General features: G+C 43.4%; 1 protein-coding gene across 1 annotated transcript in view; it reads right to left on the bottom strand.

The window, feature by feature from the left end:
- Window positions 1-4,133: 4,133 nt before the first annotated feature.
- Window positions 4,134-22,859, bottom strand: part of RAB40C (RAB40C, member RAS oncogene family) — a 42,848-nt gene continuing 24,122 nt past the window's right edge. Inside the window, exons 3-7 of the mRNA XM_035131255.3 lie at window positions 15,899-15,959; window positions 12,552-12,612; window positions 11,720-11,797; window positions 10,584-10,806; window positions 4,134-7,346 (exon numbers count right to left, since the gene is read on the bottom strand). Of these exons, the coding sequence (XP_034987146.1) occupies window positions 7,066-7,346; window positions 10,584-10,806; window positions 11,720-11,797; window positions 12,552-12,612; window positions 15,899-15,959 (704 nt within the window). The 3' untranslated portion in view covers window positions 4,134-7,065. The remainder of the gene's footprint in view (window positions 7,347-10,583; window positions 10,807-11,719; window positions 11,798-12,551; window positions 12,613-15,898; window positions 15,960-22,859) is intronic.

The raw sequence follows: 22,859 nt of genomic DNA, 5'->3' as shown, positions 1-22,859 counted from the left end.
TTGCAAAATAATAGTAGCATGCATTAAATAATGTTTAAATGGTGCTTAATATTAAAACAGGAGCCACCCCTCCCTTTTTTGCCACTTCGGGATTAGTCTGACTGTGACCCATTGCAAACAAACAAACAAACAAGGATTTAGGCTTTTACCGGTAGCTGTAAGTTTGCTCTTGTGAGAGGATGCATCATGAAGCCAGAGGCAACCAGCTAATCCATGCTCCCTATACCTCTTTCTTGCTTCATGTTGGCAAAAATGCCCCCTGCAGCCCCCCACACAAATGAACTTTGTAAGACTGACAATAGCCCACAGCTGAGTGGTTCCCGTTCATATAATTCTATCCTCATATCTATTTCCTACGATGTCATTCTCTTACATGTCAACTCATTGCTGACCATTAGATAACTCCTTTAAATGTAATTATATAAGAAGAGAGGTCTTTGCATAATGATGATGATGATGATGATGATGATGATGCAGGAGCAATTAATTTTTTAACTACGGTACTGTACTGTAGTTGCTCCAAGTGATAAGAGAGAATAAAAGCACAAAAACTGTAATTGGCAGAAGGGAGGCAATTTCTCCTGCCGTGAGATTTTATGGGCTGTAGTATTCCTGAGTGACAGCCAGGCCAGACTCAGGATCTGTTTTTACAAGTCCGACTGTCAAGGGGCAAATGCACATTACTAGTGATAATGCACTAAAATACAAGCAGAGGACAGTTCAGCAGGCATGATTCAGTCATTATTCCATGAGCCAGATCTTACCCAATTTATTTTCAGTCTAAGCTTTTGAAACGTCCACAGCTTCTTTGCAGAATGGACAGGGATTCTGTGTTTTAAAAAGCCCCACTAAGCACTGCAGTTTATGCACATATCCTTACATTTTATAGATCAACTAAAAGCAGCCAACCCCCCCCCCCCAAAAACAGCAGCACCCAAACTATCACCATTGGCATCTTCTTGGATCTTTGGTGGGGGGGAACCCTGAAATGGTACAACGGTTCTCACTGCATTTGATAGATAAGAATCGCCTGGGGATGGTTAAATACATTTCTCCCCTTAAAATGAGCTTTGCAAATAACAGGATCAAGCAGACATTTGTATTGTCCGATTTGTTGGGAGGATTCAATGTAAAAAACAACCACCACCAAAAGCCCATTCTCAGTAGCTGCAGTTAAGGAGTGCTTGAAGGTGGAAGAGGCGACCAAGGAGTGCAACAGTTAAGTTTTGCTTCAAATCTCTCCCCACACCCCCTAACATAGAGAGGACATCTGTACAGAAAACAGAACGTCCTGCACAAGGAGAACGTCATCTGCTCCGACTGTTTGTTTCCCAAACCCACCTGAAATCACACCAGCTCCTTTGATTAGGCTCCATAGGGCGAGGGTGTGCAGGGTACTTCCTGAAGCCACAAGGGGAGCATTAATGCACTTGTTTGCTTACTCTTCCCTATCATTCTGCCCTTTACCACCATTTAAAACTATGTAGCTGCTGAAGAGCAGCTTAAGTTAGTAACAATGGAGAACATTGGAGAATGCCTTAAGACATGGGTAGGCAAACTACGTCCTGGGGGCCGGATCTGGCCCAATCGCCTTCTAAATCCGGACCTGTGGATGGTCCAGGAATCAGTGTGTTTTTACATGAGTAGAATGTCCTTTTATTTAAAATGCATCTCTGCGTTATTTGTGGGGCATAGGAATTTGTTCTCCCTTTCAAAATATAGTCTAGCCCCCCACAAGATCTGAGGGACAGTGGACCGGCCCCCTGCTGAAAAAGCTCTCCTTTTGCACCCAGCTTACATGGCATACCCTCCAACATTTCTCCAGTGAAAATGGGGACGCCCTATTCCACAATAATTTTATTATTTATATGCTGCCCATTAAACATTAAAAAAACTTCCCTATCCAGGGCTGCCTTCATATGTCTTTTAAAGGTTGTATAGTTACTTATCTCCTTGGCTTGGGGGTTGCATAACTCCATTCCCTCCCAAACAAATCTCTGATGAAAATAGAGATGTCTTAAGGAAAAGTGGGACATTCTGGGATCAAATCAGAAACCTGGATGGCTTCTGTAAATCTGAGACTACCCCTGGAAAACAGGGACATTTGGAGGGTCAGACATGGTGAGAAGAAAAAGAGAAATTGCTGCTTTCATACCTGTTGGAAAGACTGAAAAAAGAAAGAATACATCAATATTCATTTTTTGGGGTAGGCAGTCTCTGATGCGCTCTTTCAAACGAGTGTGTGGAGAGACTTGCATGCAGCCTAGGATGCCAATTTAATCAGCTTGTTTGGGCTTTTTAGAGACAGTGCTAAACTATGTATTAGTGCTACATGAGTGAGCCAGGGCTTATACCGACCCCTTCCTCCCCTGTTAGTAGCTCCAGGCCCATGCATGTAACACTAAACCGTTCAGCAGTACACACAAACTTGGGTCATTATATTTTCCAATACGCTCCATACTAGAAATTAGCAAAATGGGTGCAGAATTGAAGGCTAATTTCTTAAGATCTGGAACATTACTATGGGCAACCTAGACACTTTTTGAAGTTCCAGAGTGGATTACAAGGAGGAAACATGCCCATACTTAGCTTCTTTAAAAAGTGCTTTCATTTATTTCACATTCATGAAACCTGTGGAAAGGAGTACAATTCAGAAAGGTAGGTTGCTGTTATTGCTCAGTGCTATAGATGGGGAGGTCTGTGGTGGAGTGGAACTTGATTGAGGCCTCCGCAGTACGCAATTTAAGGCTTAGCCACTCTGCTATACATCTACGGATTGGGTTCTTCTTCCTCTCATGGGTGAATGCTGTAACCGTGGCTCTAACCAGTATATAACTACATAGGCAGGAATGCTGGGTGGATTTAAACCTTAATCTTGAAATGCATTCAAATGAAAGTGCTATATTACTCTGTTCTGTGTACCTCCCCTCGTCCTCCTGAATCTTTCCCCAGCAGCAGAAAAGCACATTTGTAATGGGAGGCTGGGAGGCTTTAAAACCACAATATCAAAAGCTTGTAGTTTGTTGTTTTGAAGGCTTATAGTGTCTGCTCTGTATCAGACATGTGTTTTACTCAGTTCCAGAGGTACAGTTGATAAGGAGTAGGCAAGTCTGAAGGTCCACGAGGTAGCAACCTTGCTGAAACAAAGCCACTCTGGGTCTGGTCCGGGCCTGAATGGGAAGTAACTTGTAATGCCATGTATTGCTGCCTTGTATTCCCAACGAGAAGGCGGGTTGCACACATAATAAAAGTGAAGAATCTTAAGTGATCTTAAATGCATTTTCTAACCCTTTTCCAACGTAGAGCAATTACTGTAATGTAAAATCTTCAAATATGCAAATCCTAATATGCATGGAAATGCATGAGCTCTGTGCACCAGCACGCATGCAGCCCCATCACACATAGGAGAAGAAGAGTAAAGTGCATAACTGCAGTTAGACATGCTTTTCATTGCATGCACCCTGAGAACTGTGCATAATTACTTTCCAAACAAGTCAGGATTCATAAGCCAAATTTTAAACCATGGCATCATACCCTTGATTGGAAGCCATTAACCATTGTTTCCTGGTTTGGACATAATGGGAAACAATGGTTAACGGTGGCTTCCTGGCTCATTTCCTTGCTCATGTGAAGAGGCTGTATATGTAGTGGACGCATGGTGTGTTTAAATATCCTGGCTTCTTAAGCCAGGATTTCATTGTCTGAATGCCATCAAATTGTACCAAGGCCAGATCTATTTATTTTTTGCAATGCTAACAAGTTCTTTTCTTTAAAAAATTAAAATAAGCATGGTTAAAGACTCCAGAAGGGATCCATGGGCTGGTGTGCAAACATCCATGCCCTTGGCACAGAATAGAGATTCTCTCAAGTCATGCAAGTGTGAAGAAAGCATACCGCTTTGATCCAAGCCTTCAGTCCATGGCCAAATGCCTGTTCATTTCAAATGAGGCAGTTAGCAAAGTGCTTTCCACCATTCCTCCTGGGAATATCCCAGAGCCACAAGCCCCCTTAATCCCCTTAAATCCATCCTGCCCAACCTCCCCCACTTCTCTGCTGCCCTCCCACTGTCCTTCAACAACACCCCTTTAAAGAGCTCACTTGCTTGTCAATGACAACTTCCAGAGCCTGCAGGGTGGTTTTAAAACAAGATTTTTTTAAAATTTATATAAAAACCATCAGTTTAACAACGTTTACTGTACAAAGGAATTAAAAACAGAGGAATGGTACATGTGTAGGAGAGCAGCTAGTTTCTAGTGTTTCATATCAGATCACATTCTTTGAGTTGAACATTAATAAAATAAGGTACAAGTTCAGCTTTGATTGACAGACATTCCAAAGAGTCTCATTCCACAGAATTTGCCATGATTAAAAAAAGAAGGGAAAATTAAATATAGGCATTTAGGTGAGACTGAAAATTATGCATGTACAAGTAAGAAAGAACAAGTGCAGGTAGTTGAACTCTTCTACTCTGGTAAGAAAAGTTCCATGGCCACCCTGTCCCAGCAGATTATGTACAAGTGATATCAGATGCTGGAGACACAATAAGGAGGATTTACAGCCTGCCAAGCAGGGGTGGGTGCATGGGGGGGGGGGCACTCCCTGCAATTCTTCAGAAAAACAATGCACATTCTGTAGCTCTTTTGGGAAGTAGCTATTTTAAAACCAAGGGTGGAAAGATGGCTGTGTCCAGGCTGCCTCCTAGATCACCTGTTCACTGCACATCCCCAGAATGCCAGGCTGTTGAGTCAGTGATTGTCTCCCACTCCATTTAGAGCAAGCGGCAACAGGTGGTCGTGGCTGTGCCGACATGCCCTGTAAATCTCCAAGCTTCCATGCTCCTGCCCTGGATTTGGCTCTGGCTTTGTTCACAGCCCGATGAGATGCCGCTAAAGGCTTTCCCCTGCCCTTGACCTGTCCCCGCCACCCTCTTTGAGCTCATGCCAGCGGCGGGGCTTGGCTCATCCCTCGTGCCAAGCCATCTTGAAGCAGCCAATAAGCTGCAGTTCTGCCAGCTAGGCTCCTGTCAAAGTTCCTGAACAGAATGGGTTAGTCAGCTGCATGACAAGCAACCAGCAGCATCATACTACCCTTTCCAATCTGCAATAAGGTTAAGTGGCCAGTCCTGGGCAGGGTGGTGGGTGGTATTGAGGAAAGCCACCTGGGAGGAGACATTCACCAGGGAGAGATAGAAGATAGATTGATATAAACTTGGCAAGAGAGAGAGAGAGAGAGAGAGAGAGAGAGAGAGAGAGAGAGAGAGAGAGAGAGAGAGAGAGAAACTAGGTGGCGAAGGAGGTGAATAAATCAAAGATTCCAGAATGCAATTCATAGGCTCTATCAATAAAGCCAACAGGTGACTGTAGCTTCACCCTCTGCACACTTCTGCTTCGTTTCCCATCAAGCCAGCCTCTCCTTTTAGCTTAAGACAGGCTGGAAGATATTCCCCAAACGTCCAATGAGTTTACTTTCAACTCCAGCCAAAGCTAAAGCAACAGCCCAATGTGCATTTGTGGCAGCACAGGGCACTCTAAGTGAACAGAGAGCAGGGCAGCGCACAAAGGAAAGAGCCATGGAAGCTGCAACTAATTTATTTCTCGGTATTCCACCTCTCCCACCTTACCCCACCAATCTTAACACTCTTATGCATGCTGTAAGAGAGGTTCTTACTATCTGGTGACTATATTGATTTTTGAAAAGTGAAAAGGGGTAAATGGGGGGGGGGAGGTTTGCCCTGGATTTCTAAGACCGTTTGGGCTCCCTGAGCAACTCTGTAGTTCAGAGAAGCTCTATGAACAGCTCTATGAACAGGGCTAGAGAGCATCAAAAGCAAGCAGCTGACAACAAAAGCAAGAGCGCGGTAACATGCGAGGATTTCTCCCCAGCCAGAGAACATGCTGCAGGAGAGGTTTTGTTCAGGAGCCCCAGATCTCCCCATGACTCACACAACCCAGTAATTATGAACAGCCATAAAAGAGCAGCATTTACTGATGATCATCTCTCCCCGCCACCCCCACCCCCCAGCCATGATCTTTTTGAGATCTGGTACAGTCTAACCTTTTGCCTTAAGCCTCCTGGGAGGCAGGGATGGCTTTATCAGTCATTAACCAATTCCAGATGTAGTCAGGACTCCCCCACCCTCATTCTCTCCCCCCCCATCCCCACAAACACAGCAGTGTGATTCAGAACCCTGCCCTTGCTGTCCATTTAAGCCATGCACTTGTTACCAGGAATGTCTGGAAAAATTAAGTCAAAAAGAAAAGAGAGGAACAAATCCCTACCCCCTTTCACAAACAGATTTTTTTTAAAAAAAAATTACAACAACCCTGTGAGTCTTATACAATTCTCAGAGTGTTTGATCATTTTGCTCCTTGACCCCCATCAACCCCCCTCCTACTTCAATTAGCCCCAGGGTTCAAGGCTCAGTACTTCTATTTACAAGGCGGCACAACATTTCCCCTCTGGTGTCCTTCCCTTTAAAAAAAAGGCAGGAATGGAGGAGGAGAACTAAAAAAAAAAGGTAGTGAGAATCTCTTTATATTTATAAATAAGTGAAAATGTCAAGCAGCCTGCTTTCCAAGGATCCCCAGCTATTCATGGCATTTCTGTTGCGTAAAGGCAGGACTCCATCTGGGTTGAAGTTGCTATAATTCCTGCCTCCTCACCCCCCCTTTTTTATAAAAAAAAAAGAGAGTCATGTTCATTGTAGCACCAGCAATCCACTTGGGAGCCCAAGGTTAAAGTTGCAGCACAGAGTTCCATCTCCTCCCTTGCAGGAGGAAGAGAGTCATTCCATTGAGGCAGCCAGGCAGTTGCCCCTCAGAGCAGGGCGAGGGGGACACCTACTGCATTCTGGGAAGGCTGGCTCAGCACACCCTTGCCATGTGGGATCCTGCCAACCTCACGTCAGCCCACAAGCTCCATGCCAATCCTGTAGGCACGGTTGCCAGAGACACAGAGGAACGTCAGGAGGGACCCCACAGTGGAATGGGTTACGTGTGTGTAAACATCTGTACATCAGCGAGTGGGCGGGCGTGGCTGGAGGAGACACTCCCCAGCACCAACTTGCTAAGAGATCTTGCAGTTGTTACGCGAGCAGTTCTGCGGTGGGCTCTGTGGCGGACGGATAGACTTGGAGCGCTTCAAGCTGTTGCCTTTGCTGCTGCTCCCACCTCCACTGCTGGCCAAGGAGTATGAGCGGCCGTGCATCATCACTGCGTTCATGCCGTTAGCCATGGAGAAGGACTTCAAGTGGCTCTTGATAGTGACGGGAAGGGGCAGCTTGTCTATAAGGTGGACGGGTGTGCAGGAAACAATGGCGCGGCAGCAGAGGTCTTGCAGGCTGAACACTGTGGATGTGGGAGGCAATAAAGAAGAAATATAGGATTAGAAAGGATGTACGATTCTTGTATTGTTTGCTCTGGTGTGAGTATACCATTTTTCATGAACAAATGTTTAGTTCTTCAGGTGTCAGGCACTTCCCCAGCCTTAGCTAGTTGTGGACCTGTATATGGATGAAATCCCAAATCCTGTAGTTTTAAAGGTATGCCTGCAGCAAGCTACATTTTCATGCATTCTTTGCAGGGGAAATAGCCCAAGAGATCAGTGTAGCCTGCTTCTGGTTGCCAGTTTCCTTTTGTAAGTGCTCCATTGAATAAGTCAACCCACAATCTATCTAAATTAACACTTCAAGAAATGCAACACCACAGTGACATCCTTCAGCCCCTCCTCCAGTATCAGAATCTGGTTAATTCACTCCAGCCTCTGAATTTGTTTTATCTGGTTTTATCTTATGTTATCAATTGGAATTGTTGTTTCATGTTTGTAATCTACCTTGAACATTTTTTGAATACTTAGCATAAAATCATATATACCCATTCATTAGATAGACATCATTATGCAGGGGCACAGCTGCATAACCTGAAAGTGTAGCTCTTGACACACATACCTCTCCTCATCCTGCGATAACACACACCAGAACTTATTGTGACAGTTCTCACAGGGAACCAACCAATCTGGCCAGAAGTACAAAGCTCGACTTGTGCGCTATTTCCAGCACAGTGGACACCATCAAGTCATGCCATCAAAAAAAGCTGCCTGGTTCAGCTGTACAGTCCAGCTGGCACTTCTAATTTCCCCATAAGATGATTCCTGACAACTATGAGGGCTAGAAACTTGCTTTTATTTTCAAAACATTTAATATATTGAACTCCGTACTATCCCAATGGCTATGCAAGGCTCTGCAGCCCCAAGGAACACCAAGTATAGTTTTGGGAAGCAGAAACCCCAGGTTTTGCACAGAACACTGTGTTTAGGCTGTTTGATCAGTTTATATGGCTACATTCCTATTGCCTCTAATATGTGTTTCAGTCTTCAACAACAACTCTTCTAGGGAGGCAGAGTTCTTTCTCCCTCTTTCTCTCTACATTCCAGACAAGAAACTGAAGCAAGAGAATTAGTGACATGCCCAACAGAATTTCAGAGCTGGGAATGAACCCCATCTTCTCACAAATCATATTCCTGTGTGTTAATCAGGTTTCTTGGGCCATTGTCAAAGTAATTAATGCCTACCCACAACTGGCTGGCGGGAAAGCCGACTGGCTGGCTAAGTCATGTCTGCAGAAGACCCACTGCATATAAATTCCCTTCCAGACAAAGCCCTTGAGACTGCAATTAAAATTGGAAGAGGGCTTCCCTGCCTGAAAATTCAATGAGGGAGGACAGGCCTGGTCTAGAGGTGAGCAGACATGCTGCATGCCTCAGAACAGAGTACATTCCGATTTGACAAGTGTACAAGCCCTGGCAACCTGAGGCAAACAGCCCTGAACTCTGATCCCTTCCCACAGCTGGACTGAGACCTTATGAGCAAACTTGCTCACACCCATGAGAACCTGTGGCCCCGTGCTTCTTTCTAAGCAGTGTGCAAAATCTTGTAACATCTGCTTTGCAAAGCAGAACAACTACTCTGGGGTGGGGCAGATTTGCTTTGATGAGGTCACTGCTGGGGGAGGGTGGGGGAGAAGAGAGTTACTTGAGGGCCTGACACAGTTCAGGTCACTAGGAAAGTTTCACGCAGGGAGCCAAAAGGGTCGGAGCAACTAATCGCTCATCTGAATGCAGCTGGAATAGCTACTGAAATCTGCTATGACACCCCTGTCCACAATTCTCAGGCTGACTCAAACAGATATTACCAAAAAAGTAAGTACATTAAACCAGACTTCTGTGCTCGTCAGCTGTGAAGCAGTGCTTGAAGTTACTATCCTCCCCATCTGTGCTCCTGTTACCCAGAATCTCAGAATACCGTACCTGTATACGTACATGTGAACTAGCAGCAATCCCTTCTCCTAGTGGAGACTAGGATGAGAACCTCTGCCCTCTTGACTTTCCTTTTGTTCCAGTTGCCCTTAGGGCTGAGGACAAAGAAGACTTTTGCAAGCTGAACTGTTTGCCAGCCTTGCATGTGAGAGTGGAAAGGGAGCTCTTTTGAAACTGAGCAGGTCAACTATGACAGAGTCAAAGAATCCCTCCACCACAGAAATGATAGCATGCCATCTTCTGACAACAAGAAAAACTGCACCCCACAGGGAAAGCAGGAAGCTGGCTTTGTCAAGCACCGTTTGAATGGCTCAGTGTAAGGCTGCTCTTCATATTCCCTTTTCCACAATGCCTCTTCAAACGTCAAGCTGCTGGGAATGATTGACAAGGATGGAACAATATATCACACATGCTCTATATTAAGACCCCCAAAGTCAGCATGGGGGGATCTGAAGTCTGTGATCCAAACAAGCTGAATAAATTAGTTGCATTGGTCACCACGGTGGAAGATGCTGGACAGACTCCCATGACTGAACTGCTTTGAGAGAAGTCAAATAGAGGTCTCAAGAAGACATGGAATTTTAGTGTCAATTGATAAAACTGAAAATTAACAACTCACTGAATGCTGGCTAGCTTATGCTAGAAAGTTTGTTTAAGAAATCAAATATGGAGTAGGAAAGTTGATACTCTAAAAAAAAGATCAAGCCTGCAACATCCAAGCCTTTTCAATCCCATTTTCACAGCTATGAGAGATATAAAAACTGACCTAGTTGGTTCAGTGCGGCATGCACGAAGCTATTTTTAATCAGTTTCTTTTCTATATACAAGGAGGATAATGACATCAATGGAGAGAACCCCAAGTCAGGGTGGTATGTTGGGGCATAAAGCAAGTTCAATAAATTCACAAGGCTCAGTGAAGAAGAAGATAGGCAGGTATTTTCTCTAGAGGAGAAGACTCAAGGCACATGGAGCCCCATTTTTGTTTCATATCTAAATAAGGTCTGTTTCAGATGTTTCATTATTTTTGCAGAGTGAGATTTCCCCTATTCGTACTAATATGACCAAATCATCATTAAGCAAGCTAAGTCACAGTAACTTACACGACAGACGTCACACATGACATTGAGGCAAATTACCATAGCTGAATTCAAAGAGCAATAGTGGAAATGCCATGTGTACCAAACACCAAATCCTAGAAGGAAGATTGACAACTGGAACATCTATTCCTGTCTTAATGCATGACAGGAACAATGGGGTGGGTGCTTGCTCACCTCTGTTGGGCCTCCATATCTTCTCCATGCCATGCCTCATCAACACAATACGAGACAGCTCCGTGAAGGACTCAATTACGTTGAAGTTGCACAATGGGCTGACCTCAAAGAACGTCATGCAATTTTTCTCTGCATAGGAGCGGGCTTGCTCTGTTGGCACTTGCCGTTTAAAGGCCAGATGAAGCCGGTTGCCAACCAAGATGCGGGGCACACCAGGAGCATGCTTTAGAGAGAAAAACATATCATTGAACATACACACTTCCATGCCAGCCCAATCGCATGTTCCAACCCTTTTCATTTGGGGAGCAAAATACCTATTTGGCACTTCTCATTTACAAGACAATGCTGTGCTTTCATTTTCCAGGCCATGTTCTGTGCTCCTAACTTGGACATGGCACAGGGTCCAATAGAAGAAGCTGGTATCTAGAGAAAGCCAAGCCTAGTACACTGCTGGCTTCCCAAGTAGGAAATGGGGACTAGAAACTGGTTTAAGCTTGGCAAATCTCAGTATCTGCCCACACTTTCCATCTCTTCTAGTGTACCAACACATTTTCCTCTTAATGCTTGGCAATTAACAGATAACATTTCCTGATAACTATGTTAGGCCTTTCTGAAGTAGTAAACCTGTGTCTGGGCTATCCTACTCCAGACTACAGGCCAGGGTTTATATGAATAATTGCTCTGCCATATAAAAATCCCTGCACATAAGAGAATTTGTGCACTTGGGCAGGACTGGGAAGTGGATCTGGCTGGGAGCTGAATCCCAAAATCTCCCCCCCCCCATGGGCTAACTCTGACAAGCAGGTGGGGATGCAACCCATAACCTCTCACTATAATGGTCCCAGGCAACTAACACCTGTCAAAGGAGAAAGATTCTAACCTAGGCTCCACCTGGATATGAGTTTTCTTAGTGCAGGGATTTTTATTTGGGTGTTTGGTCTCAACTGAAAGTTATAGAAGCATTTCAGCCTGCAGCAGGATGCAATAGTACCTAACTGGCAGTTTGCTTCAATACAGTATAAGGTCCTAACAGGAAACCAAACATTCTGACACTCCCTGAACCAGATTTGTAGACTATGAACAAAGATAAAAAGACCAAGTTTATGGAAGTCTAATGCAGTCTTTGCCATTCTTACCTCATCAATTTCCTTGATCCATCTGTCTATTCCATCAAAAGACCAGCGATTGGTAATGTCGTAGACCAAGAGGATTCCCTGTATGAAACAGAACACCAAATGTTCAAATTAAAACAAACAAAATTCCAAGTTGTTTACTTGCATAAGGTTTTCTCCTAAAGTTGGTCAATTGTGACTTCACACCCAACTGTGTGTTCTTTTCCTACCTTTTTGCCATTTAATTCACTTCTACTGTAAGGTTTTCAAAGTATTCTACCAATTTCTAGTCATAGGATTAGGAATTCTGAGAACCATTCTTTTACTAGGCTATTGAAGGTTCCCTCCAACCCCACGCCTGACCTATAGACTATAGCAAAGTTTTTTTGGAGTGTGTGTGTGTGTAAAGAAATACAAGAGGAATGTTTCAGCAAGCTGGACGTTTTCAGTGATAAGTTAGGACCCAGGCCACAAGCAGAATTCCCAGTCTGAAGTGGAAGAAATAATCTCTTAAGAGAAATGGAAATGCTTTTTCCCCATGGCAAGACTCTAGTTTCAGAACGGTCATCATTCTGTAGCCTAAGCCAGGGGTAGCCAACATGGTGCCCTCCAGATGTTTTGGTCTACAACTCCCATCAGCCCATTGACTATGCTGACTGAGGCTGATGCGAATTGGAGGGCACCACCTTTGGCCTAAACCAATATGGATGCATTGTGAGGGCTGCCCCAAAACACAACCACTGGTTCCTCCTGGCTCACTTCCAGACATTAACAAACTGATAAACAATGACTGCAGGTGGCATCTTTGCCTGGAGTCAAGTAACAGAAACTAAGCAGCACTGCTGACTGTACTCACCTGAGCTCCCCTGGAGTATGACCGAAAAATTGTACAGAACCTCCCTTGGCCCGATGTGTCCCTACAATGAAGGGGGGGAAAGTAGATGGCTTTCAGACCTCCCCATTCCACCTTCCCAACGTTAGGTAACAACAAAACTATACCATTCAGTGATCTGTCAGTTAAAATTGGAACTACATACTATACAAAAGTCATTATTTTTCTCCCCAAAATGCTGTGCTTCACATATGGATTTGTGTAGAGTGCACTCTCCAACTCCACACCTAAGAAGAACATTCTAACTTATCCCAGTCTTGTGTACCCACAAATATATTTCCTGCAGAAGAATATGCACAAGAAAATTTTACCATACATGTTAATAAACACTAGTAAGAGTGCATATTATCTTTTCCATGCAAGTACACATACAAAAGATATCCCAAATGACTGGTTGCTCAGGAATATAGATTACATGTTAGCATCTGAGAACTAAAAATATTTTTACAGCTCTATTTATCAGCCCAGAACATCCATACTCTCAAGCTGGGTTCAAGTTCATTACTCCCATTTTATCTACTGATGCAGCTCATTGTTTTCAGTTCTTGGAGGCTGCTACTAGCAGAATTCAACCACAATAGAAGCTACAGCAGACACCTCCGGGTCCTGCTCTACACCACCCATCCTCACTTTGAATGCTTCAAAGACAATGACTATGTATGTAAAATCCATTTTTGCAAGCCCTCCAGCAGGCCGCCTTCATCATAGCAGTTCCCACTTCCTATGACCTATAAATGGGTAGGTAGAGACATACATGATACATACATATACTATAGATATGGGATGTCCAACAGGTCGATCACAATCTACTGTTCGATTCCCAGGATGTTTTGGTAGATCACGGGCTCCTCCATCCAGCCCCGCCCCCTCACCCCGCCCTCTAGATCACTATCCTGGAAGACAGAGCTCTCGTTGTGAGGCTGACCGTTTCATTAGCGATCTCTTGGTGAGCTCCTATTTTTATTTATTTCTTCGACCTGCCCCCCATAGGATTTTTCTCCCTAAAATAAGCTCAACAACTTTCACCTGAACCCACCAAAGTGGCTTACCTCCCTAAAAAAAGCTCAACAACTTTGAACTGAACCACCCCCAAAAGGGGTAGATCACTGCCAGTTTTTAACTGTGTGAGTAGATCACGGTCTCTTGGAAGTTGGCCATCCCTGCTATATATAGATGGATTAGGTGCTCATTGGTATTTTGTTCCAGCTTCCTACCACTGGAGACAGGATTTGACTGTTCAACTTGAGGATCGTCAATATGTTCCACTAGAAAGAGTTAGATGAGAGAGAGCAGGGCTCAAGTTCTAACTGTCATGGTTTCACCAGGTGGCCTTTGTCAAGTTACTAGCACCAACCCCCCTTTTAAAAGCACTACAGAACAATCATTAAAATGTTCACGTTTTTGTTTAAAAAAAACAATTGCATAGGCCTGTCTACATGAAAGTTCAGTTAACTTTTTGTTAGGTGTGTGAGAACATATTCTCTTGAACATTTAAGAAGTGCTACAAATGATTGGTATGGATGGGGGTGTGGGCTCAGAAAACATTATTAACCCACAAAAACGCACCTGCAAGTCTATCTTCAATGAATATGGCAAGTTGGTGGACTCTCTCTGTCACCCAACTTCCACATACACATAAAAGAAAAGTGTTGGGAGTACTACCTAGCCGTAGCGAGAATTCTTAGCTCTTCATTTAAAAAGCTGCTACAAAAACAAACAAAGGAAAACTTTTGGCTGGAGAAGATGTTTGAGTTCAGCATTCAATTGTTACTCCAGAGGCTGACATTACACTGAGGAATTCTTACAACTCTGTTTAGGAGTACGACGTGTTCTGTAGTAAACAAACATAGGGTGTGTTAAGGACACCAGCTGCCTCAGAGCTTGTGTGTAGATTTAAGCCATGCCTTCTCATCTATTTAAACATTACAGCACACCAAGGGGCATCACCAGACATCTGTGATGCTATGAAGAGTGCTGTGCTGACCTAAGCAAGTACCTACTTAAGTGCAAGCTGCGGTCAGGTTAGTCACAGAACACGTTGCAGTGTGTTAGTCCCTGCTGTGTCCAATGACCTGGGAGGGGTACATGACAAACAGCTGGAAGCCTCACCACCCTCATTCCTCTACATCAGATTTCCCAGGGAGATCAGATTTTTGGTGCAATCGAGGCATTACTAAATATCTAAAGGGTCAGATTTTTCTGGCACTTTTCTTATACACCCATAACTACACAAACTAGAAGCTTGTTCCATCTCTACTGTTGTGAAAAGCATAATATTAGGGAGAGAGTGGTAATCATTATGGTAGACCAGGGCAATGGATTACAATTCCAGTCATCCTCAACCATAGACTATGCTGGCTGGGACTGATGCTGCCCAACAACATCTAGTGGACACCACACTGGATGCTCTTGTGGTAGAGACTTTGTGACCAAGTTCACACACCATCCTCCTTGTGCAAGAGGCCATTTCCATAAGTGGCCAAAAACCAATGCTCTTAGAATGAACACTAAGTAGGAACCAGAACTGTTTTGAAAATGCTCTCAAGCAGGACCAGGTATACACGTTTAAAGGTAAACTGTCCTTAGGCCACAGGGCAATAAATAAAATCTGCCCAGAAACACACAAACTAACTGAAGGTGGGAAAAGTGACTTAGCATATCTTCCCCTACTGTCTTCCTTTACTTCCTTGTTTTTCATCATATGTCTTCCATCCACATTGTAAATCTGTATGCAAGGTTAAATTATGTTGTATGCTGTAGAGCCCCTTGTTTTCTTTTCAGCATGTAGCAGCAGTAGAAGGAAGAGGGAGGAGATGGTGCTTATGAAGCCAGGCCATACAAGAGAAGGAAAAACGTAATCTACATGCTATAATTACAGTGGTGCCTCGCTAGACGAATTTAATTCGTTCCACGGGTCTTTTCTTATAATGAAAAATTCGTCTAGCGAATCCCATAGGAATGCACTGAATTTTTTTTTGCCCATAGGAACGCATTAATTGAATTTCAATGCATTCCTATGGGAAACCGCGATTCACTAGACAAATTATTCATAAAACAAATTCGTCTAGCGAGGCAACCTCCGCTCGAAAAATCCTTTCGTTAAGCGGAAATTTCGTTAAGCAGGGCATTCGTTAAGCGAGGCACCACTGTAAGTGAAATAGGTATCTATGAACGTCTCCAGATAAGCCTAGGCAGACACTTCTAAGCTAAGCTTGCAAGAACATTATCTTGATGAACCCAAGTTCTCTCTTGTCTTAAGGTCATGTAGACACTCTTAATACTTTGGGAAGATTTCAGCAATGCAACCTTACCAGAGCTCCAGTTTGACTCGTCTGCCATCTAACAGGATTGTTGTGGTCTTGTAGTCAATTCCTGTAAATAAAAACAATGGAAATGTGATTACACAAAAACCAGGCATAACGGCACTATTTCAGTGACATGTAGGTGTTCATAACCAGAGAAAGCTGTCACAACACCAAGTGTTTGAGGGAATGATGCTTGTGGTGGTAGCATAGTAAGTTTTAATATATAAAACAAGCAACTCAGAAGAGCAGTAAACAGACAATTATCATTTATATGGTAGCAAGGACATTTAGGTCTCTTACAGCACAATAAAGTTAGCTGTGAGGAATGAGGAACCAGGAGTTGTTTGTCGAACTGACCTACTTCTAGTTAAACACAATTTCTTCACCATATTTAGCATAAACGTTAAATTAAAAAACTACAACAACAAAATTTATATACCACTTTATTGAGGAAAAAAAACTCCCACCAATTGTTTACATTCCCCCCCCCCAGACTCGATGTTGAATTCATCCACTTAAGATTTGTACCCTCACTTTGAGTAAAGTGTATTTTGTCTAGGTATTATTACTGAAAGGTGAAGGCCAGGGGTGGCATTCAGGTATGTTAAATTCAGACTAGACCCACTGAAATTAATGGACCTAACTCAATCATGTTCATTAATTTAAGTGGGTCTACTTCAAGTAAAATTAGTTGAATGCCACCCAAAACAAATCTAGATTCTGCTAGCAGTGGCAACTGACCAGAGAACCTGTTAGTGGATCACTGGGACATGGATCTCAACAGAGTCTGATATCTGCATTTTGAAGCTTAACTACAGAGGATGCATCTGATTGTGGCCAAGATCTGCACATTACAGGTTTGCATTACAGTTTTGGTATGCAAGCAAAAGGACATACAACCATAAGGTAAAGGTAAAGGTAAAGGATCCCTGAACAGTTACTGGTAATTCCAGTCAAAGGCGACTATGGGGTGCAGCACTCATCTCTCTTTTCAGGCTGAGGAAGCCAGTGTTTGCTCACCACAGACAGCTTTCCGGGTCATGTGGCCAGCATGACTAAACTACTTCTGGTGCAACAGGACACCATGATGAGTGCCAGAGCGCATGGAAACACTATTTACCTTCCCACCACAGCCATATCCACCACCAAAAGGTAGCATTCAACTCTCAAAAGCAATTCATACTACAGGTATACAGTCATGTTGCTGGCTTGCTGCCATCTTAACAATAACTGACAGTGCTACTGGCATGTGAAATGCCAGGTCAATGAGTTCTTTTTCTAACTAGGCAGCTTTGTTATTAGCAAGTATACCAAAATACTTCATACATATTCAGTTGTGTTGACACAGAGATTTCATTTCCCTGCCACGCATCTGTATCAATATCCTTGGAGATCTGGATATTGCACTAATAAGGTCTCAGCTGGTCACTTTTCTTCCTGTTTCTCCCAATGCTTTAATCTGCATATTAATTAGTCCATTGTTAACAAACTTCAAACAGGAAGCTGACTGCTAGCAATTGGTCCTGCCCCACATTAGATCAAGGACCAGTTCCTTTAATTTAAGAAAGAAATCCTGCTGATTCACTGTTTCCAGGGACATATGCTTTCAAACCTGTCAGGTCACATAAGAACTGAAGATTTTAAGTATAAGCAGTCTGACTTTGAAATATATAGTAAATTTTTCAACAGCTTGCTTCAAAAACAAATTTGTACATATGATCTATTAAACTTGATCAAAACACACCCCACACTAAAAATACCATTTTCTCTGTAAAGAATGAATCATTGAGGAAAAAATATTTCAAGGAAAGTGAACTGGCTGTCTTCATCTGCCCCAGCTGCAACAAAACATGAGGTAACTCTCCAAAGGTTAGACTTCACCCCCGAAGGCGCTCTCCTTCATTGTCTAGAGCAGTGTTTCCCAACTGGTGGTCCGCGGACCCCCAGGGGTCCGCGAGCTATGCGAGAGGGGTCCGCAAGACTGGGACTCTGGCGAGGCAAGATGGCGGCGCGGAGCTCCTAAACTCGACGAACGTGCTAGCGCCGCCAAATCAGCCCCCAAACAAGCAGAAAGCCACCCAAACCGCAGCCGCTGCTGCGTGGAAGCCGAACCCTTCCCCCGCGAGTCCACCCGCCCACCGCCCACCGGCGCCCGCTGCCTGAGGCTCCCGCGTCTGCAGGGGGGCGTAGTCAGCCCCCTGCACCAGCCCCTCCCCGTCGCCGCATCATACCCCTCTGCCAGCCAATAGGGCTCAGGGGGCGGAGTCCAGCTGCGGCGGGAGAATCTTTCCAGCTTCCTGTTGGACTTCCGACGAGGCATTATTGGCGCGCGCCGCGGCGCCACCGAGCTCCTGAGGGCAGCCAGCGTGTTCGCGCTGCCCAAAGGGCTCCTGAGCCGCTGAGACCGCCGCCGCCACGTGCATTCTTGGCCAAGTGAGTTGCGACAGATTTATACCTCATTGATTTCAATGGGCCTTAAGCATGAGTTGGATTGGGATAGCTGATTGTGAGGGTCCTTTATTCTACGGCTACTGCTTTAGTTTAGTATCTGAACAGTACAAGTTAAAACTTGGTAATTTAATGAAATTAGGGGGCCTTTCACACCTCTTTCCTATATTGCCTTACTCCCTATAACAGGGACAAGTAAATAAGTATATTTCTCATTAATATCAGTTCTGTATATGTTCAAGTCATGAGTCCATCCATATTAGCCTGCAGATTTTTCTCTAAAAGTCTGCAGGAAAATTCACATTTAAACATGAATTTTTTAAAAGGGCCTTTCTCTCAAAATGCACATTTTAAATGTTATTTGCTGTCCAAATACAGTATGCATTTCAAGTACATGTTGTTGATGTATTTATTTTTTTGGTGGTGTTTGAGCCAAGAGCAGTATTGAAAGATTTGGGAACTAAACAAGCCAGTGGTTAAATTGGAACTGTACATTATTTCAATACTTCCATTTCAAAACAAGACCAGTGCAGGCTAAATCCTGTGTTTTGACAGAATTACAAGCCTGGTAGATGAAGGGAATGCTGTGGATATAGCCTATCTTGATTTCAGCAAGGCCTTTGACAAGGTGCCCCATGATATTCTTGTAAAGAAGCTGGTAAAATGTGGTCTAGAACTGAAAATTAAAACTAACTGTATACTGATGGAGTACTCTGTTGTAACTAAAAAGACTCTTAATTTGGCTCTCACTTTTTAATTTTAGGATTAGGAATTAATGGGGGTCCTTGTCACAATAGCGGCTCGATGAGGGGTCCTCGAGAAAATTTTGTTGGGAACCCCTGGTCTAGAGACAGATGGATGCCAGCCAACCAAGTACTACTGGGATGCAGCCCTAAGTCCAGAAAATTCTGTCCTGTATCTTGCCAGTATAGTTGGTGACACATTCCTATTTTAATATCCTCCAACTATCTAGTGCACAAGTTGCCAGTGTGGTACCCTCCAGCTGTTGTGGAACCATACCTCCCATCTTCCCTGACCCTAGCTTACACTGGCTGGAGCTGAGGTCAAACAATATCTGGGGGAGCACCATGTTGGCTACCCCGATCTAGTATCTATAGCTAGCTCAGCTCTCAAAATAAGTTATAACAAGGGTGGGGCCTGCATTCCATTGGGGGCAATCTGTTGATGGACACAAGCCAGTGGTGGGTGGAACCACATCTGAAAGCAGGCAAGGCCATTTCTCTTCTGATAATCTCATTCCCCACTGCTCCAGTCACATGAAAGTAGGCTAAGGGCACATGTCGTCATCTAGCCACAGGCTGCCAACCCTGAGTTACAAATTACCAACTGTTAATGAAAATTTGCTTCCTGTTCAGCCCAGGAACAGTCTATGCTTCTGGAACATTCTGGGCACTTAGCCTACCCCAATATCCCCCAATAAACATGATAAAACATCTATTTCCAAAGAATAGCTTTTAAGTTGCACACCTGCATTGGCAAACTCCCACAAGGCTTACAGCAGTTCACATATATTCTTAGAATGTAAAATAAAGATTTTGTTTTATGTTGTCATTTCTATTAAAACCCTGTTTGACAAGACAACCCGACTACTTTTGTTTATAGACATAAAGCAACATACACTGATTAAAACTTCCCAGGCTCAATCTGAGATGTACCATACTATTCCATGTATAACATGCCCCCATGTATAAGATGACCCATATTTTGGGGGACTAGAAATTAAGAAAATGGGGGGAGATTACCCAAAGTTTTGCAGAGGATTGCACAGAGTTCTTGAGCTTTTTTTGGGGGGGGTTTGCCAAAAAACACTCACCCGCATGGCAGACGCTAACACTCGCATGCATCGCAACAGCTTCCTAACGTCTGTCCCCTCACCAGCAGAAGCAGCCTGTTGCCCGGCTAATTGCCACAGCAACACCCCATCAACAACACCCCTTGCTGCAGACACTAATAACATTCTGCAGACCATCTCTGGCTCGCGCCATCAACCAATCCCACGTCCCCCCTGGGCACTACCCATATATAAGACGACCCCCTATTTTAAACATAATTTTCCAGTTAAAAATCCAAGTCTTATACACGGAAAAGTACGGTATATCTTCAGGGCCCAATGTTTTGTTTTGTTTTTTGTAATTGTACTTTAAAGCTGTTTTTAATATACAGGTAGCGACTGATTACACTTATTCAATATGTGCGCAACCACACATACAAGCACCAGCCCAAACCCAGAAGTAACCCAAAAAGTAACAAAAATGGGGCAGCCTTATTCAGCCTCCCCCACGTTGGAAGATACATTGATGTAGCTACCTTATGTACCAATACAAAGGTAGCACAGTTCTTTGCCCTGGCAGAGATACAAAATATTTATTACCAATTCCTAAGCAGCTGCCCAGCCCAAAGCTGAACAAATATTTCAGTTTCCTAGGAAGGAATAGTTTGAGGCCTTCAGGTTGGCTGCTTTTAAATTCATAGTATTTCAGTCACTATTTGGGCAGGACTTAATTCATAGTGATATCATTGGCCAAGCCAGACATGATGCTAATTGTGCAAGCTTTTCTTTAACACCAAATGAAGCTTCCTTTCTCCAAACCTAATAGCAGCTTGGGGAAATCAATACCTTGGGGCATGAGGGGAAGAGCTAAATCCCCTCATTGTGTGCCATGGTTCTAACCCCACCTCCTTGCATCTTCTCTTTAAATGTGAAAAAGCAGATGAGAATTGCAATGATACAATTAACATAATTTATATGCAAATATAAGGAAAGGTTCCAGTCAGTGTGAAAGGCTTTCCTTCTTATTTAGGTAAATTTTCACAGTGCTGGACTGTCCATGAATGCAACACTTCCATAATCCAAATCTCAGGCTGGTAGCAGTATCACTTCTTTATTTTAAAATATTAAAGCCATCAGTGCAACTCCTTCACAATTACACTAGACATATTTCCTTCAGGGTCAGTGATGCAACCAGCCTCTGCTTCTGCTTTGCATTCCAGAACACACTCTTCAACTTTTATAAACAGTTGATTACAATGTATCATAAGGAATCATATCACAAAAAGGAACTCATTTCAGCAGCAAGTATTTCACTTTTGAAATCATCAGGCTTGTTCAGACAAGTTCATGAGGTGGAGCACAGCTCGACTGCTCCAACCATGTATGTTACATAACACTGAACAAACTTTCAAATGAATAAGGCAGAAACTGACATGTTTGTGCCACTGGGTGGCACTATTGCACAGAGGCTTTCGGGATACTGCTGAGAGTCTGAGCCTTTAAATACTGTACCTGAGTGCTTTAACTGTCTCCCCTTCAACTCCAATCTTTACAACTGTTGTGGGGAAATATTGGTGATTTCTTCAGCAAACAAACTGTGAATATCCACATATTTATATGCATACTGAGAGGCATCAGTCTGTTGATTGATCTTATTAGGAGCTGTGTTACTTTATTTCAATATATTGCTATATTTTTAATTTGTTATTTACTCTATTTTTAGTTTCTGTGCCATCCACATCTCCCTGGGCTGGACATTATGAATTTACAGTACTGTACATTTTAAAGAGTTTTCGGTGAGAAACACCATTGGATCAAACTATGAAATTAAAAACTGAAGTTCAAGCATTCAGTCACATGGATATGCTCTGTTAGTAGACAATGTACAAACCAGTTTGATTCTATTGCTTATAGCAGGGCTACCCAACATGACACTCTAAGATAAAATGCAAGCCACTAGCCACGTAATTGTAGCCTATCAGACGCCTGAAAATGTTGCAGTCTCAGACATGAAAACAAAAAAAAGTTTACCATTTTACCATTTATTTACTATTACATTTACATCCCAGTTTTCATTTAAAGAGGCTTTATTCAATAAATACTGTTCCCCCATTCTCAGTTTCAACCCAGCAACCTTGTAGGCTAGGCTGAGCTTCATGATGGAATTCTGGTCTCCCAGGTTCTAGTCCAGCTCTCCACCCACTAGGCCAAATTGGCTTCAGGTCTGGCATGCCAGGCTCAAATCAGTGGCAGGAAATTGCACAAATGTGGTTTAATGTGTCTAGCTATGTGGAAGACACAATAGGGCTATGCTCCATCCAAATATGGGTCACTGCAGCAGATCCACAATCATTTAAGAGATGGGAAGAAGGGGGGAGAGAGTAAAAGACAAAAAATTAGGAGAGAGCACAAAACAAGGCACAGAGAAAGAGACTAACAAGATATAATAGTATGATAAAAGTTGTTTTAAAGTTGCAGGTTGGTGCTAAATGAAAAGGCCCTGGGCCTGATAAGTTGTTAACTACCAACAGGTAAATGGAAAAACATATTTCATTGTAAGCTATAGTTGCAAATGTTTATTTCTTACATCTATATTCTTCCTTTCCTCCAAGGAACAAAAGATGGTGTACATGGTTCTGTCCCTCCCAATTTCATTCTCATAACAATCCTGTGAGGTAGGTTTGGCTGAAACAGTAACTGGCCCAAAGTCATCCAATGGGTAGGGAT

The sequence above is a fragment of the Zootoca vivipara genome, chromosome 13 (assembly GCF_965207765.1).
Source record: "Zootoca vivipara chromosome 13, rZooViv2.hap1.1, whole genome shotgun sequence".
NCBI lineage: Eukaryota > Metazoa > Chordata > Lepidosauria > Squamata > Lacertidae > Zootoca > Zootoca vivipara.
Note: the sequence above shows the minus strand (reverse complement) of the source record. Positions and strands in the feature narration are given on the sequence as shown.